The sequence below is a fragment of the Dipodomys ordii genome, unplaced genomic scaffold, assembly GCF_000151885.1.
Source record: "Dipodomys ordii isolate 6190 unplaced genomic scaffold, Dord_2.0 Scaffold98, whole genome shotgun sequence".
In the NCBI taxonomy this organism is placed as follows: Eukaryota; Metazoa; Chordata; class Mammalia; order Rodentia; family Heteromyidae; genus Dipodomys; species Dipodomys ordii.
Window position 1 is genome coordinate 1,786,709 of NW_012267314.1, and position 19,265 is coordinate 1,805,973.

Here is a 19,265-nt window from a genome sequence, read left to right on the forward strand (position 1 = left end):
CCAGGCACTCGTAGCTTATGCCTGCAATCCTAGCTACTCAGGGCGCTGAGAAACCAAGAACCATGAGGGTAGAGGTGGGTCCCAGGTAGAGCAGGGCGAGAGGGGGGCCTAGAAGCCTGTCTCCACCCCATCCACTAGTTGAGTCAGTGTTCAGGCCCTCCTCCCCCAGGAAGTCTTCCATGACTACCTGTGAGGTAAAAAAATCTCCCCTTTCTTTTTTCTCAGCACATGTAAACTTCACTGTTTTGAATACATTCCATTACAGTGAGGCCAAAGGCTCCGCTCTCCATGGCCCTCCTGGGCCAGGTGCACCTTGAGGGCAGAGACACAGGTGCCAGAAACGCACACTGAACTACACTGCACCTTGTTCTTTTGTCCCCAGGTGCCTCTACCTTCTTCTTCCTGCTTACTCAGTAAAGCCTGCACCCAGCACCTTGTTAAAACTGGCCTGTCCCTGCAAATCACCCTTACCACTGCTGTCCTCTCCAGGGTCTTCCTGTCACCCCCTCATCCCCAGGTGTACACCATGCCAGAGTTCCCACAAAGCTCTGTTCTCTGTGCTCGCCTCAACACAGCTTCCCACTGGAAGGAAATTCAATCTACCCCCTACCATTTAAAACTGAAGCCAAGGGCTGGGAAGGTGGCTCAGTAGTAGAGTGCTTGCCTTGCATGCCCTGGGTTTGATTCCACTGCACCACATAAGCAGAAAAAGCCAGAAGTGGTACCATAGCTCAAGTGGTAGAATGCTAGCTTTGAGCTGAAGAGCTGAGGGGCAGCTCACAGGCCCAGAGTTCAGGCCCCATGACTGACAAAGCAAGAAAGCAAGAAAGAAGGGAGGGAGGGAGGGAAAGAGAGAGAGAGAGAGAGAGAGGAAGGAAGGAAGAAGAAAGAAAGAAAGAAAGAAAGAAAGAAAGAAAGAAAGAAAGAAAGAAAGAAAGAAAGAAAGAAAGAAAGAAACTGAAGCCTATAACCCAAACATTGGTGGCTCATGCCTGTAATCTTAGCTACTCATGAAGCCAAGATCTGAGAATCACAGTTCAAAGCCAGCCCAGGCAGATAAATCAGAGAGACTTATCTCCCATTAGTCAGCAAAGAGCTAGAAGTGGAGGTATGGTTCAAATGTAGAATACCAGCTGTGAGCAAAAATGCCAAGCAAAAATGTAAGGACCTGAGTTCAAGTCTCAATATAGGCAAAAGAAAAAAAGACAAAGGAAACAAAGCCCACATTTTGCAAAACCCAAAGGCCTGAGCAGAGCATTTTCCCCCTCCGCTGTAGCACCCCAGCGATCTAACTACCCCACCCTGTAGCCTCTCCCTCCACCCCCCAGCAGGAAGCGGCCTGCTCCCCTAGAAAGGCACTTAATGAGACAGGCTGGGGAGACATGTGGCAGGACTCCAACACTGCCTGGGGGTGATGAGGTTTTTGGCCTTGTTTACTTGTTTGAAATAATAAATGGAAAGGAAAATAAAGTACTAACTGGCCTTAATTTACAGCGCTTCCTCCCTCACAACTTCAAAGGCACACTCGCCATGTGGCCGAAAGGCCTGGTCTGAACCACATCGGATACGCTCAGAGCAAAGTTGCATCACCCAGCTCCATGCAACAGCAGAGGCCTGAGGAAAGGGTAAGGGGGGTTATTTTAAGCAGAGCATGTGACCTCGTGACAATATGAAACACAGCCGTTATGATGAGGGTGGTGCCTTCTTATTAAGGAAGGGCCCTGACCATGAGTTTCTCTACCCACGAACTTCAAAGAAAACTTGTTGCAGAGACTTTATCTTGCATAACACAATCTACACTGCCTTCTGCAATTATGAGCACAAATTATAACTGGATCAGAGGCTGCCAGGGTCTCCAAGGGAAGAGTAGAGATATTTATATGGTGAGTAGACAGAGCCCTGGTCTTCTATGAAGTTTAAAACACAGTTGAGAGGAAACTACATGGATGGGATGGGTGGGGACCATGGCCTAAATTGGTCTTGCAAAAGCTTGGCCTTTGTAGCATCACATTCTGCTTTCTAGACAAAGATCTTTTTTTTTTTGGGGGGGGGGGCCCGGTCGGGGGGCCTGAACTCTGGGCCTGGGCGCTGTCCCTCAGCTCTTCAGCTCAAGGCTAGTGCTCTACCACTTGAGCCACAGCGCTACTTCCGGCCTTTTTCTTTTTGCTTATGTGGTGCTGAGGAATCGAACCCAGGGCCTCAGGCATGCAAGGCAAGCGCTCTACCACTGAGCCACCTTCCCAGCCCACTAGACAAAGATCTTCTAAAAACAATCCCAATGTGTGCAACCCCCTGTACATTTCTCAGGCTTCATATCTGCAAGTGAGGAGCGAAGAGCTCTTTCCTGAAGCCTCTCTGAACTCCTGGAAGTTGGGGACAGTGAGTTCTGTTTTTCAATGTTTTTAAAACTGTAGGTAATTCCCATTACCCATTGCAAAACCCTTTGAGAAAAATATAACTACATTATTGCCTTAAAAATTTGCCCTTACAGTGAGGGCATTTTCAGATAGAATTTCTGAAGATCATCCAAAGAGAAGGTGTGCACAGGATGGGGAAATGGAGAAAGGAAAGGTAGCAAGGAGAAGAGACAAGTGGGTAAGGGCCAGGAAATGGGGAAGGGGAGACATGAAATGAAAACCTGGTTGTTCTTAGAAGATATGCATAAAGTAATTGATGTAATGAGCCCATCAAAGAACCTATGGTGGACCACAAGTACTCATCACCCAAACTCTTTGTAAGAGCAGAGGCTCTCCAGCCCTCTCAGCCATATCCTGGCCCTCCACCCCACAATCACAGTGACATCAGCTAGTAGTTACAAGCCACAGACAGAAAATATGAAATTATATTTAATGAAAATTTAAAATGTTTTTTTTTTAAAAAAAGCCTTTGCTTAGATTTCTTGTGGCCATAAGGAAGCCCGACATACTTTAAAGGACACAAGAGACAGTCTAGGACTCTCTCAATGTTGCCCAGTTTTCCTTATCATTCCCTGAACCTAAATATTTGACTAAGTAAAAGGACCTGAAAACTCCAAACTGGGCATCTTTTCCAGAAGTCTAAACAATGGCTCCCAAGTCAAGCTTAAGAGAGCTAAGATAAGCTACAAGCCTACTTTCCCCATCACACGCCATCACTGATAGGAACTGCTTTGACTGGCTAATCCCAGGAAACAAGGACCAGGGCCCCTGCCATGATACAGAGAAACTCTGAAATTAAAAGGCTGCTTTATCTCCTCCAAAATGCAAGTAGCACAAGAACTACCTCTCACACGTATGTGGACATGTTTCAATTAAAAGATTCTCTGCTGTTCTTTGAATAACTCTGTTACACCAAACCGAGCACTCACTTCGAAATCATCTTTTAGAGTAGAATCTTACGCATGTAATCTTTCAGTAGTTTTATGTTTATAAGTGATGGCATATGAGAGATAAGAAGGTACCACTGACTATAGGAAAATAATAAAGATTTGTTCATAAAATATTATAATATATAGATTAAGCACTTCTAATTCAAAAAATAAGAAAGGGAGTAAAAATCCAATTGCTTTTGTTTGTATCTGAGGACCAAATTTCACTACATGGCCCAAGCTGACCTTCAACTGATGATATTCCTATGTCAGCATCTTGAGTGCTGGGATTATAGGTATGTATCACCATGCACAACTTCAAAATGTATATAAGTGCCAATCTGACACAAGTGAAACATTCCATAGTATTGTTTCATAAAAATGCTTCATGCACAAAACCACTAAAAATACTACAACATGACATACTAGATATACATATATGATATACATGAATCAAAAGTAAATTTTGTTCAGATGTGGAGGCCTTTTTTTTTTTTTTTGTCAGTCCTCGGGCTTGAACTCAGGGCCTGAGTAATGTCCCTGAGCTTTTGTGCTCACAAGCACTCTCACTCCTTGAGCCACAGCTCTACTTCCGACTTTTGGGTGATTCACTGGAGATAAGAGTCTCCCAGACTTTCCTGTCTGGGACAGTTTGAATCACAATCTCAGCCTCCTGAATAGCTAGGTTTACAGGAATGAGCTACTGGTGGTGCCCAGCTGGAAGTCTCATTTCTAAGATATTTCACATGCTCATATTTAATGCAACTAAAATATTTCATACATATATATTTTGTATAGAGGCAAATATTCCAAAATATAGAAAAATCTTAAGAAAAACATTCCAAATCTAAAACACTTCTGGTCCCAAGCATTTCAGGCAAAGCATTGCTCAGTCTGTACCTTTACACCTGCCAAAGACTGCAAAGCGTATAATCATATCACCCTCATTACACACAAAAAAACCCAGCCACCAAGAACTTCAACTGCAAAGCCACAGAACTTATTATCCCAAGTGTAAGAATGACTAGCACATGTAAGTCTGCATTTGCCAGCTGTAAGTACATGTGAGGTAACAGATACCTGGTTCTCAATGGCCTTCCTATTCTTGGGGTCACTGACCACGGACAGCTGCAGCTCCGCCATCTTCTTCATCTTGCTGTCCATGTCAATCTTCTGGAGCAAGCCTCGAGTCTGGCTCTTCAGCAGGCGCACTGTGTCCTCCTTCCCATGCTTCTTTGCAAAAAGGGACGCACACGCAGAGTGTATGGCTGTGACCCAGTTTTCCAGATCTGTCTGGCTAGTGGCCTGAACATAGAAAATATTTTAACACAAGATACTCTCTAAACAAATGAGCAGTAGTACTCACTAGACACTATGTTGAAAATGAACTATACAACTTATGGGTGGGGATGGGAGAGAAAAACTGGGAAAGAGGGAAGGAAGAGGTGACATTGTCCAAAAAGAAATGTACTTTCTACATGACTTATATAACTGTAACCCCTCTGTATATCACCTTTATAATAACATTTTTTTAATTAAGGAAAGTACTCTCCAAAATTTCCTCTGATCTTGCAAGTAAACACTTGCTACAAAGTGGCCACAAATGTTAACAGCAGATCACCTGAACTTGAACCTCCTGACCAGTTTCCACAGGGAAAGGAACCTCATAGCATACGTCCACAGGACTTCCCAGAGACCTGTGGCTTGACTTCCACTGCCTGGACTTCTGCAGGCTTCCCAAAAAAAGCTCTGCTGCAGACATCATGGACATCACATTCTCTACACTGTGAACTATTTGCAGGCAGGGATTGTGAGTTTCCATCCCATAGGCCATAGCCTGGCATTTAACAGGCACCTGGGCAAGGCCTGCTGTCACAATGACTGGACTGGACCTCTGGCACTGACAGTTAACAGATGACAATGTCTCCTGCTCAGGTCCTAATTCAAAGCCTAACGAAGTATTCACTCTATTTACCTTTTAGTTCTTTTGAACTTTGTGTGTGTGCATGCATGTACACACACCAATATTGGGGCTTGAAGCTAAGGGCACTATCCCTTAGCTTTTTCACTCAAGGCTGGTGCTCTACCACTTGAACACTTCTGACTTATTTGCTGGTTAACTGAAGACTTTCCTGCCCTGGCTGGCTTCCAACCTGGATCCTCAGATCTCAGCTTCTTGAGTAGCAGGATTACAGGTGTGAGCCACTGGTGACTGGCTTTCATCTCACCTAAATCACACAGAAGCCATCGCTTCCAGCTCTGTTTGCACAAAACCAGCAGTACCTGGAAAAGGTAGACATCTCCAAAGGAGTTGCTGAGACAAAACACATGCTCCTTCTTGGGGTGCTCCGGGACAGACTGCACAATGCTGTCCTCCACAAAGAGGGCGCTCCTGGGCCCAATGCGGGGTTCAGCACAGTTCTTCTCATAGGTCTCATAAAACAGCAGGGTGCAGCCTAGGAGAGATAGAGGCCAAGTAAAGTCTGTGCCACAGGACCTGAGGACAAGGGAGGAGGTGGGGGGCCGGGAACGGACGGACATGAGAAGGTAAATTATACATCTGAAAACACCTCCAAGGCCTGACTGAGGTGGCTGCTTTACAAATGTGGTAAGGAAAAGCTGGCTTACTTGCATGATATGAATTGGAATGAAAACGAGGCATAATGTACCGCATGTGTGTTTAACTCCTCCAGGTTCTCTGCACACTGGGTCATTTTAACTCAAGCTATCCTGTTAGGAGAACATGGCTGTTCACCTCTGCTGAAGAGATGACAATTCCAAAACATGGAGTCTTCCTGTGTGGGTCCCACAGGTAGACCGCAGTTGAGCAGGGATATGAATGGAGGCCCTCTGGCTCCTCGTTTTTAAGTACAACACTATTATTTATGAAATCTAAATATGGAAAGCCAAAGAAAGTCCCATATTTCTTAATTACATTTACAATTATGGTCATGAGAAACTTGGCTACTTATGATCAAGTGCCCAGCTTATCCTCCAGACGCATGTCAAATAATTGAATTTAGTGTATTATTTTATCCCACAAATACATGTCTGTTTCAAACAATACTCTAAAAGTGCTGATAACTAGACTTCTTTGTGTGTGTGCTGTAACCGGGGCTTCAACTCAGGGTGTGGGTGCTTGTCCCTTAGCTTTTTCACTCAAAGATGGTGATCTTCCACTTCAGTCACACCCCCACTTCTGGCTTTTTGCATTTAATTGGAGATAGAAGTCTCACAGACTTTCCTTCCCAGGCTATCTTAAAACTGTGATCCTCAGATCTCAGCCTCATGAGTAGCTAGGATTACAAGTGTGAGCCACTGGTACCTGGTTTACATATACTTTTAAGTACTTATTTTCCCCCAATAAGCTTGTAAAGTATTACATGTAGACATTACTAATGGTCTTCTTTAATGATTAGATAGGAATCCCCTTATAATTATTGGAAATGATTTATTTTATTAGCACCCATCAGTTGTACAAGGAGATGCTTCCTTGTGACATTTCCATGCATGTATACAATGTATCCAATCAATCTCACCTCTTCTGTCACTCTCCTTCCGCCTTCCCCCTCCTCCTTTTGAAAACAATTTCCCCAGGTTTCAATTTGAACAGTTTCCACAGTGCCCTTGAAGGGGGCCTGGAGGAATGACAGTGGATGCTATTCTTGCCACAATGGCAGAAAGAAACCCACAAGTAGAGGGCTTGAAGACAAGAACAGAGGCCATAAAAATAGGAGACAGTCTCAGTCCTTCCTTAAATGCACCTTTTCTTTGTCACTTTCTGTCCCCTCACTGTCACTCCGTCTTCTGCAGGCCTGTCACAGGTAGCCCCCCTCCTGACACCGTGCAGTGTGAGTTTTGAGGGACATCGCCAACTATTCAGCCTAGGATGTCCCTACAAGTCACATATAATTTGCTCATTGGAAAAGGCAGACAGAGAGCACAATTACCTCTGTTAAAAAGGGTAATTCTGAAGCTCAGCATTGGTGGCTCATGTCTCCAGTCTTAGTTATTCAGAAGGCTGTGATCTGAGAATAGAGGCTCAAAGCCGGCCCAGACAGAAAAATCCCTGAGACTCTTATTTCTAAACAGAGGACAAAGGAAAGCTACAGAGGGAGAAAAGCAGAACTCTAGGTATTTCACACATATACTGTCAACACATGTGATTCACCTTTCTGCTTTCTTCCAGACTGGGAAAGGGTATCACCTGATAATGATTTCAACCACTACATTCAGCTCTTATGATAGAGCAGCAGAAGAGCTGTGCAGAAATGCTAGAGGTCACAAGGCTACTTCTCCTGGTAGCCTCTGTATAAATCAACACTGTATGCATTGAGGGCTTCATGCTTCCTCATGAGATACTGAGATTTCTTCAAATCTACACAACCAAACTAGGCAAAGTGATTCTGATTTTTAAATGGCAGTGCTTTTATTAGCTTAACACATTCCTGCTTCTAAAATTCTAGCTTCTGTTTCCTTCACATGAGAAGAAAAAGAAGGAAGGTGGGGAGGGGAGGAGGGAAAAAGATATGGAAGGAAGGAGGACAAAGGAGGAAAAAGGAAAAGTACATTTGATAACAATTTCTTTTTTAGTTCATCAAAGTGGAGTGATCCAGATACTATTCAAGCTAGGAAGAGTACTATTTTGTAGTTCTGAACAAGTACAGAATATGAAATTCAAGACCTATATTCCAAATAAGTTTAACCACATTTGGTAGATATTTAGGTGTGTTTTTTTTCCAGATGCAGCAAAAGTATCAAGGAACAATGCAGTAATACACATGAGATAAATTTAAAAGTGAAATTTTTCTTACTAGACTGCTTATATAGAATACAAGCGTAATGTATATATGTATGTATATATTATTCACATATATGTATAGATGCTATACACATCTATACATATATGTGAACAGTAAGTAGACTATACTATACAGTTCCTCAGAGTATTTGCAGTGTAGTTTGCCATAAGATTCTGTTTGTGAACCCTTCATATTATCTCACATCAATGCTAGTCTCAGTGGCCATTCCCAGGAGAACACAGCTGAAGAAAACAGTCATCATACTCCTTGGCGAGCTGGGCTACTTACCTTTAAGTGTCACCCAGTACTGCTTCCACTTCCTCCGGGCCACCAGCTCCAGCTTCCTCTCTTTCTGCAGGGTGACAAGGGGCTTGAAGAAGAGCCACCCAGCCTTGCGGACCACACCCTGCTCCTTCTCAAAGAGCAGATCCAGTTGCTCGAGGGAGCTGAGTGACTCGCTGCTGGACTCCACAGTTTCTGTAGATGTGTCTACGTGCTCAGTGTTGGTCCTGCTCATTTCCAGCTCCCGCATAAAATTCTCGTAAATGTTCTGTCGGAGGGGATCACTGCCAATCGCCTGAGTGGATTCGCTTCTCTGAGACAGGATCTGGGCCGAGCCTCCGGACCACAGGAAGGCAGATGTCTGAGAGGGTCCCTGCACATCTGCATTCAGCCCATCAGAGCGGCTGTCGAAGAAGTCACTACCCTCCTTGGACCTTGGCTCCTGTTTGTGACAGAAATGAAACCATCAGAGGCTCCAGTAGTCACAGCATCCTCCCTCAGCACAGCCTCAGTGGACCACTGGGGATGGCTAATAGTGGTGCTACAAAGCAAGATCCTTGTAATAAGAAACACCTTAAATCATCACACCTCCCAACCAGGAAGAATTTTAGAAAGTGTTATCCACCCCAATTTATATCCACACAGTCAACACTTAAAGAGGCAAATAAGACACCAACTGTCTCTCCTAAGTCTAACCTCTATTTTATATCAAGAACCTAACTGAGCTGGGTGCCTATGGCTCAAACCTGTAATCCTAGCTACTCAGGAGGCTGAGATCTGAGGATCGAGGTTTGAAGCCAACTTGGGCAGCAAAGTCCACAAGATTCTTATCTCCAATTAACCACCAAGAAAAAAAAAGCTGGATGTGGAGGTGTGGCTCAAGTGGTAGAGCACTAGCCTTGAGCAAAGGAGCCCAGGGACAGCAACTGAGCCTTGAGTTCAAACCCTAGAAATGGTACACACACACAGAAAAAGAAAGACAAAGAGATAGAGATAGAGAAAAAGAAAGGGAAAGAGAAAGAAAGAGAAACTAGTATATCTAGTTGTTGGCTTACACTTATAATCCTAGTTACTTTAATGCTAAAATCTGGAAGATCACGGTTTGAGGCCATCACAGGCAGAAAAGTTCACTAAACTCCATCCCCCCCATAATCAGCAAAAAGCAGGGCAGGAAGGTGGCTCAAGTAGCAGAGCACCAACCAAGCAAGTCTAAGAACCTAAGTTCAAACCCCCAAACTTCTGGAAGGAAAAGAAAGAAAAAACTAATATTTTTTTTTGTTTGTTTGTTTTTTTGGGTCCAGTCATGGGGCCTGAACTCTGGGCCTGGGTGCTGTCCCTCAGCTCTTCAGCTCAAGGCTAGCACTCTACCACTTGAGCCACAGCGCTACTTCCGGCTTTTTCCTTTTTGCTTATGTGGTGCTGAGGAATCGAACCCAGGGCCTCAGGCATGCAAGGCAAGCACTCTACCACTGAGCCACTTCCCAGCCCCAAAACTAATATATTTTAAACACATTAGTGAAGATTTCTGGCATTTTCCCCCTCCTTTCTGACTATAAATCAATGTCTTCCAGGAAGAATTCAAATTCTCATAATCTATTTTTCTCCTAGATCACCTGAAAATGAAGTTAGAGAATCACTCCAGACAGGGTAGTGAGGATAGGAATCAGGTGTTGTTATACAAAAAAAAAGATTTTCTCCCTCTCTCTTTGGCAAACATAATCTTCAAAACCTCTGGCCACAGCCTAGACCTAGATTTCTAGACCTTATTTTCCCATTTCCTATTTAAAAAAAAAAAAAACTTGCACCAAGGATTACTTACATCAAGGGTACTGCCTAGTGAACTGTAGCTTCTTTATCATGATTCATAGTTCTTACTTAATTTGGGAATTTCTTTCCAGAAAAGAACATTTTTCTCCCATTCACATCCTTTTATTTGAGAATATATTGTATCCCACTGGAGATACCAAAGTAACTTCAATGCTGATTAAACACAAGCAGCTCTAAATAATATTCACAGAGATATAACTACTGCAGCCACCTATGAAGACCAGAGGCACTGACATAGAGCTAAAAGCACAAAAGTGTTGGTTCTATGTCTAGCTTGCTTTTCACTAAAGCTATCCTTCATGTGAGCCACTCCTTGGTGAACAGCAGTAATTTGATTTTTCACCAAGAAGTAACCCTCAATTCTGCCTCAAAAGATGCTCACATTTCAAATTTACAGCTTGCATTAAGGTAGCTGCAAAGAAATCTAAGCTCGCTGTCTACTCAGCTCCTGGTGGGCTTTCAGTAATATTTCCTTGTGCATTAAGATAAGATGGAGGAGAGCAGGCCCAGGACACTGAGGAAAGGCCGTACTTTGTCCCACAATGTGGAGAACCTTTCTTTCCAGAAATTTCATCAATAGCATTTCCTTGCTGTCTTAGGCTGGAAAATCACCATCACTAACCAAAGAGTATTTCCAAGTACAAGAAGCTAAAAACAACTGAGCCCCAAACACAGATATTACTAATGAAAATATTATTTTCTACTGTGCTTACACCATGTCTCAGAGTCTTGTTCACTTATACACAGATGCCTTTAAAAACAGAGCAAATGAGCCAGTGCTGAGTCACCACAGAGGCTTCCAAAGTGTTTTCAAATTGTGTTGTAATTGTTACTCTGTTAGTCTTCAAGGACTCCTAGGAGATGAAGAAACACTTCTCAGCTGGTGTTAGCCTTGTTTTAGTTAGATGTTCCCCACAAACACGGGGGTTTCCTCTGCTTCAGAACAAGCCGGACTTTGCCAGAGAGACGCCTAAGTGTCAGTGGTCCGTTTGATCTATACACACTGTTGTCATTGTTTCTCACAACACAGAGACTACGAGCTGGAGGACTGACTTAAATCTTCAACCAGCACAAAGCAAGAATCTTCTCCTACAGACATGTGGATATGTTGCATATTAGCATTTGCTATGATCTGTCTACTGAACTAAACATTTTTCCAGGGGCTGATCAATTCCTAAAACTTTCTATCTAATAGCCACTGACAGACTGTAAGGCTAAAGAGAAAAGGGCTCGCTGGACACCAGTGGCTTATGCCTGTAATCCGAGCTACTCAAGAGGCTGAGATCTGAGGATTGAGGTTCAAAGCCAGCCCAGGCAGGAGAGGCCATGAGACTCTTATCTCCAATTAATCACTAGAAAACCAGAAGTGGCACTGTGGCTCAAGTGGTAGAGCACTCGCCTTGAGCTGAAGAGCTCAGGGACAGTGCCCAGGCTCAGAGTTAAAGCCCTACAACTGATTAAAAAAGGGGGGGCTCTAATTGTTTTTAAAGTTTCTTTAGAGAGGTCCTAATAGAATTCTCAATAGCTGTGTTATGGTTGTAACACTAAGGTGCTTGCTTTATACATACACAAAGGACATGATTTCATCTCTGCCCCATCAGACAAACAAGAAATAGTTAGTGTGTCTTGATGGCAAGGCACTACAGCTAAAAGTAGAGAAGTCTTCAAGAAGTGTCACGACATAGGAATACAAATACCACACAATCTCACTCACATATGAACACAAAACAGTGAAACACATGAGAGGAGAGTAAAAAGGAGGTTGTCAGGGGCCAGGGGGTAGAGAAACAGGTGTTTGTCAAAAATTGCAATGTTTCAGTTACACAAAATAAGTAAGTTCTGGAGATCTAATGTCCAGTATTATGACTATCGTTTATACTGTCTGTGTACCTGAACCTTGCTAAGAAAGTAGATCTTAGATGTTCTCACCACAAGAGAAGGTTAACTATGTTACATAATGACTAGCTTAACTGTTGGGATCACTTTCAATGTATATGTATTTTAAAGTATCAGGTTGTATTCTTCAAATATATGTCATGTCCATTTGACAATTATACCCCAGTAAAACTGGGGGAAAGATGTCATTTAACTCCTTAAAGGTCACCATTCCTCATGTTCTGGAAGAAAATAGAAAATTATCACGTTGGTAGTGTTCATATGCTACTCTCCTTCCTACTGGGCTGAGGATGCTGAGAATTTTAAACACAGAAGGCCAGCCACTGAGGGCTTGTGTGTCCTAAATCTACTCTGCAACAAATCTGCAGTGGCCCTCATTCAGAGTAGCCACCAAGTATCCCCAGCTCTCCTCTTGAGCACCTGATAGAATCATGCCCCGCCCCCTCCTTCCCCTGAACTTAGCCATGGCCTTATGCCTTCCTATGCCAATACCATTGAACAGAAGTCAAATGTGTTAATTTTGGAGGAAAGCTTCAAAAGCCAACACACAACTTTCTTTTCTTCTGCCATAGTTGTTTACAGTATTGTCAGTGGTAGCTGCTCTGGCCCCAGGTTCAGGGGTCTTGGAGAATAATGAAGACCTGAACCACCATCTGACTGTGACGGTTGCACAGTGAAAGTGAGAAATAAACCTTGGTTGTGTTGAACCACATATTTAATCAAGGGGCTTTGTCACCTCAGCAAAACCTAGCCTAGCCTGACTGATAAAACTGATTAATATAAAGAGTTCATCTGCACGAAGCACTTACTACTCTCTAGTACATATTCTCCCTCCCTTCTATGTCTCAACCCTCATAATTAGTGTGATATTCCTTTTCAGTTGTATATGTTTTTTCAAAGAATAATCTGCTTTCAGGTTCTCACTAACATGGATGGGTGAAGAGCCCTATACAGAAAGAGCTGCTTTTTGGGGTACCGCTTGTTTTAAAAACAAAGACAAATGTCTATCCATCCCATAAGACTTTCTAAAACTATTACTCTCAGTGTGAGAGACAGTAGATATTGCTTTGATGCCTTATGAGGGCATATTATTATCACAAACTGTTCTTATGTTTGGATTACATTTTTTTAAGCCTCTAGTCCCTACCTTTATCTTAAATTGTGAAAGGAAAAGAAAGGCCTGGCCAGTGAAAATCTCATTTGTATTTATAGACTATCAATTGTAGGAACATAAGCAAAACTAAAGGCTGTCCTCCCAGTTTTTAAAATAATTTTCCGTCTTCCTACTGAATCACATTTAATAGTGGTTATGAACAACAGCTTGGGTGTGTAGCTAAGTAAAGCACACTCCAATTGGGCACTGACCCTGCCTTGCCACTGACGGAGACTCTCCGGGAAGGACATTCCATCTGCTTGACTCTTGAGCTTCCTTTGCATTAAATGAGGAGTACATTCTGGCTTTTAAATCCTGTTTACTATATTGTTACTTATTGTTCTCTACCAACACAAGAAATGGTTTAGATTTAAGTTCTGTGTATGACACAAAAATGAAGGAGGTCTGGCTCCTGTGGGAAGCCTGGGGGGAAGGAGGGGACAGGACGATGACCTACACCTGACAGAACGTGACACAGCAGCAACTGTTCTGCTTCTGAACTGAGAACTCAAGCTAGTGGATCTGGTACAGACACATGTAAGCCAGCCCATACACACAGACGAGAAACACAGAGACATGGGGTAATGGGCTCCATGGCAGAACCAACCAGGAGACATGGAAGATGACAGCTGAACATAGCTAGTTCTTTAACACCGGAATTCAGTGTGCATGTGGGCCACAGCCTGGACGTCCACAGGGGCTCCTTTCCTCATAGGACTCAATTGCGGTCAATTGGGAAATGGAAACTGGGAGGAAAAGGTTAAAGAAATCCCTACTACTCTGTGTCTTCACCTAAGAAGTATTTATTTTTATTGTTATTATAAAGGCAATGTTTAGAGTGGTTACAGTTATATAATTCAGGTAAAGAGTACATTTCTTTTTGGACGATGTCACCCTTTCCTTACTCTCTCCCTGTTTTCCCTCCTAGTCCCACCGCCCCCAAGTTGTACAGTTCATTTTCATCACAGTGTTTTGTTTTGTTTTGTCAGTCATGGGTTTGAACTGAGGGACTGGGTGCTGTCCCTGAGCTCTTTTGCTCAAGACTAGTGCTCTACCACGTTGAGCCACAGTACCACTGCTGGTTTTCTTGTGGTAATTGGACATAATGGTCTCATGGACTTTCCTGCCTGGTCTGGATTTGAACCATGATCCTTAGATCTAGCCTCCTGAGTAGCTAGGATCACAGCGTGAGCCACCAGTGCCCAGCTTGCATTTCTTCTATTCATTTTTTAAAGTATTTTAAAAGCATTAAAAGTTAGAACAAATAGCTAATATGAAGCTCAGTAGTAGAGTGCTAGCCCAGCATTTGTAAGGCCCTGGATTTAATTCTCAACAACACATACATGTACACAGTAAAAGCAGAAGGACATTACCAAGACCTAGCAAGATCTCTAAGTTACTTAAAAGATCACTTTTCATTCCTGATGGCTGAGTCACTTCATTCTTATATTAAAACTCTATATACTAATAAAGGCACTATTAATACAATTAAAGGAACTAATATCAGTATTAGTACTAGTAGTAATGGATTACTATTATTATTAATACATTCTGATTATTGTGTGTGCCAGTACTGTGGCTTGAACTCAGACCACTGCGCTATCAGCTTGCTTGCTCAGGGTTGATATTTTACCACTTAAGCCACTCCTCCAGCCCAGCTTTTTGCTGGTTAATTGGAAGGGAAATCTCAAGGCCATTTTCTGCCCAGACTGGATTCAAACTACAATCCTCAGACCTCAGCCTCCTGAGTACTAGTGTTCCAGACATCATCTATCATCCTGATTCTTATTTTATCAGCATTATATTTTTATTATATCTCCCTTCATAGGAGACATTTTTAAAAAAAGAGTTTGGTTAGCTATTTACATGAGGAGGTGGTCAGATTATATGCACAGACACATTGTCAGCTCCCTACTTATCAAAAAAATAAACCATCTAGTACTTTTCCTTTTTCTTTGAAGTTAGAGAATAAGGCTGTGCAAAACCGTCAGAAACAATTCATCCAGGACTTGTCCCCAGGTCTGCACTTTGTAAGAACAGGTGGGACCAGCTTTAAATTAGTCCTGTGAAGATCACAGGCACAGAACACAGGTGCTGTGGACCGAACACTCCTCCCCTCATCCAAATCCTGTGCTAAAACTTTAACCCCGTAGTAGGATGTTGCATGGCACAGGGGTACACAGATGAGGCAGACGGTGGGGCCTGCGAAGGGATTAGTGCCTTGTGAGGACTGAGTGTGAAGGCTGCTGGAACTCTGAAACTCTGACCTCCCAGACTCTAGGCCTGCGATAAATCCATCTGTGGTTCAAGCCACCAGTGGAGTTTTGTTTTCAGCCTGAGTTAAAGTATGTCAACATGGAAGTTGTGGGCTTAAGAGTAAAAACCCATACCTGAAAAGATGTGCCAGGTCTTACACTGACTCCCCTTTTGCTGGCTCCTCCCACCAGCCCTGCTTTACTGATGAGGACACTCACCTGGAGTTTCCTCTTCTTCCTGGAGAGGCTTCCTGTCCAGTCACTGATGCGTCGCATTCTGGCCTTGAGGGTGTCCTTCTTTGCAGTGTCTTCAGTTAAGGCTTTGGACTTCCGGCAGGGGAGGGTGAAGGAACCATACTGGACAGGGTCTCTGTGCTCCACCCTGGATGGCACATCGATGTCAGAGGCAAAGGAGACACGGTTGCCAAGACTGGCATGGGAGCCGATATAGTCATCGGAAAGGCAGATGCCCGAGGGGGAGCGGCTGTCCAGGTTGGCATCTTTGTAGAGTTCTCGGAGGGAGGAAAGGGAAGAGCTTTGGTTGAAAGGCTTTTTGGCATCGGAGGGCGGGAAGCTGGGGTCGGGCGTGCTGGGGGCCAAGAAGCAGCCCTCCACCTCGCTCAGCTCTCCAGCATTGCCCCAAGGGGAGTCGTACCAGGAGGACTCAGAGCTCAGTGAGCTGCCCTTGCTGGAGCGCAGGCGGGAGTCGGTGGGAGAAGGGCGCTGGCTGGCTGGGGAGTCGGCGCTGGAGTCCCTCCTGGCATCCGGCACTGGGGAGGCCCCTGATGCCAACGTAGGCGAGTACCTCAGCAGCTGCACTGGCCCACCGGGGTCCTCAGCAGACCCTTGGCTGTGGGTTCCACTGTTGTGGAACTCGACCCTCAAACAGCCATCTAGCTTCCCCAGCGTCTTGATGAGCACCCTGGGGCTGCGGCGGTCCTGCCCGGGTGGGGTGCAGCCCATGCTCTCATTTCTCCCGTAGCAGTTGAGAAGGTGTCCATTGCAGTCTCTGGAGGTGATGTGGTTATCTGCTGGCTCGCGGCTGACATAGTGGAAGGGGTCGCTGCCCTGGAGGTCAGGTCCTGGGGTGTTCACCCTGTGCTTGGGGTAGACGGTGCCTTTGGAGACTTTGCCTGTGGATCCACTGAGTCTCGGGGCGTAAGGCTGATGAGTCTTGAAATGAGAAAGGCAGCTTCGGGCCAGCGACCTGGACTTGTAGCCTGCTCCACTGCTTCCGTGAGTCCAACCGTGCAAAGACTTCTCGTCTTTGGCATGGCTGCTGCGTATTTTCAGAGAGCAAGGCTTCTGCTTAGCACCAGTAATGGCATTGCTATGACTTTTCGATCCTTGGAGGGTGTACTGACTCTCAGAGTTCCCCATGTTAACCTAAATTAAGAACAGTTACATCAGTAAGAGCCATGGCCTAAGTTACACCCCACTACGATAGAACTTTGCAAGCAAAGTAATGTCCTAAATATTTTACAGCTTCCTTCTCTGCTGGGTATGACTCAAAAGGAGGAGTTACAGGAATTACTCCTGATGGTGCAAGGCTACTCACACAGACAGCATCACCCCCATGTGCTTGTTATTTTAAGCACATTATCGATGATATGTTATTAATGCAGAAATCCAACAGGCATAAAAATCAGCTGCAGGCAGAAACATCCTTCAGACTTGGTGTTGACAGGTTTTGAGCTAAGGATTCTTGAAGAACCCATGGGAAAAGTGCCGCTACTCCATCAGTCCAGACACAGGGACACGCGATGATCAGCAAGATGCATTCTCATTACACAACAAATGAGAACTAAGAAGTCGCATAACATTTGGGGATTTGGTTCTGGGATCCTCACACCTTCCAAAATCTTACATGCTGAAGTCCTTGATGTAAAATAGTGTTGTATTTGCCTAGAACCAACAAATTTAATGTATACATGTGTGTGTATGTATGCATGTGTGTGTGTGCGCACGCGCACGCGCCAGCCAGTACTAGAGCTTAAACTTAGTGTTTCATGCTTTTGCTTGGCTTTTTTGCTCAAGGCTGGTGTCCCACCATTCAAGCTACACCTCTACCTTTGTTTTTTTGTTGGTTAATTGAAGATAAGAGTCTTATAGACTTTTCTGCCAAGGCTGGCTTCAAACCTCAGTCCTCAGATCTCAGCATCCTAAGTAGCTAGGATTATAGGCGTGAGCCACCAGCATCCAGCTCATGTAAACATTAAACCTACTCTAGACTATAATATGATGTCAATGCTATATAGAGTTGTTGTCCTGTATTGCTTAAGGAATAATGACAAGAAAGGATTGTACGTGCTTAGTACAGGTACATTTAGTGTAAATATGTCCATTGTGCAGTTGGTTAAATCTGCAGCTGCAGAATGCTCAAATAGAGAGTACTGGTGCATTAGAAGTTACATAAGAACCTCTCACATTTATAATTAATATAACTCCAGGTACCAGGCACCACTGACATTTTCATTATCATACAAACTAGGAATATCAGCATAGAAAAGGACTTAAGTTCTCAAAATGAGGCTAAGGTTTAAGACAGGGAGCTGCTCTCATTTGGGCAAGAAAAATAGTTCATGAAAAGAAGAAGGATGAGCAACTGCAGTCATTATATTCATTGTACAGTATATAAAGACTGAAGTATATCACTGGAGGGTCAGGATAGGAGCGGGAATCGTGGGGGAGAACAATGGAGAGGGTGTCATTGACCAAGATGCTTTATACTCATAACCTGACTTAGGGAAGTTTAACCTCTTTGTTTAATTACTTAACATCATTTTAAAAATTTTTTTAAAAAGAAAGAAAATTTCAATAAAATCAATGCCTAGAGCTTATGTAAGGACTTCGTTATCCTCACGTTAGAACATGACAAGAGAAAAATGTTACAACTGATGTTACAATTGACAATGTGGCTATCATAAAAAAAAAATCTTTTTAACCATTAGATTCTTTTAAACTCCCTTCAAAACCATACTTTTCTCAAGAAGCTTATTAGTTAAGCCAAGGACAAAGTTAAGGTCTTCTCCAAATCTTTACTTTTCCATTTTAACCAGTGTGTCACTTTGGGGGGGGGGGTAAATAGGAGGCGATAGCTCCTATTTTCCAAGTATAGTCAGTAGATTTTAATTCCTGCATAGCTAAGAATACCCAGCCATAAAACAGAAGTTAAATGGATTGACTTTCCTTTGGTAACATGTATTAAAACTTTTTAAATCTATATCACTGGAACAAAATAACCCTTGACCTCTGTTATTAGCAGCACACATGATTACCTGCACACCTGTCTCGGCTCTGAGCGGGGTTAATGGTCAGTGGGCCTTACATGGTCTTGGAGCAGCGCAGTGGCATTACAAGCACCTGTCATCCATGAAGTGACTCTGAAAAACAAGAATAGGAGAAAACTTCCTCAAGCACTGTACACTCAGCTCCCCAAAAAGCAAAAGCAAAGGTTTTGTGTAGAAGACATCACTGTCAGAGTAATGAGATGTCTGTGAACTGCCTGACTCATCAAGGCTATTTGAAGATGTGAAGGAAGCCACAACTGTCCACCCATCAACCCAAAGTCTGCCTTTGTTTCAAGGGAAAGCAGGTGAGAGTGTTCAAGTGAGTCACACCTGACTCATCCTTCACCACTGCACCCAGGGAAAAAACCTCAGACTCAGGAAAACAATGCTCAGATACTGGCTAAGAGAGTATTG

The 19,265-nt window shown here is 43.7% G+C and overlaps 1 protein-coding gene across 1 annotated transcript in view; it reads right to left on the bottom strand.

Moving 5' to 3' along the window:
• Nucleotides 1-18,919, bottom strand: part of Tiam2 (T-cell lymphoma invasion and metastasis 2) — an 89,503-nt gene extending 70,584 nt beyond the window's left edge. Inside the window, exons 1-5 of the mRNA XM_013026927.1 lie at nucleotides 18,840-18,919; nucleotides 15,781-16,947; nucleotides 8,437-8,872; nucleotides 5,630-5,802; nucleotides 4,427-4,651 (exon numbers count right to left, since the gene is read on the bottom strand). Of these exons, the coding sequence (XP_012882381.1) occupies nucleotides 4,427-4,651; nucleotides 5,630-5,802; nucleotides 8,437-8,872; nucleotides 15,781-16,941 (1,995 nt within the window). The 5' untranslated portion in view covers nucleotides 16,942-16,947; nucleotides 18,840-18,919. The remainder of the gene's footprint in view (nucleotides 1-4,426; nucleotides 4,652-5,629; nucleotides 5,803-8,436; nucleotides 8,873-15,780; nucleotides 16,948-18,839) is intronic.
• Between the last annotated feature and the right edge of the window lie 346 nt (nucleotides 18,920-19,265).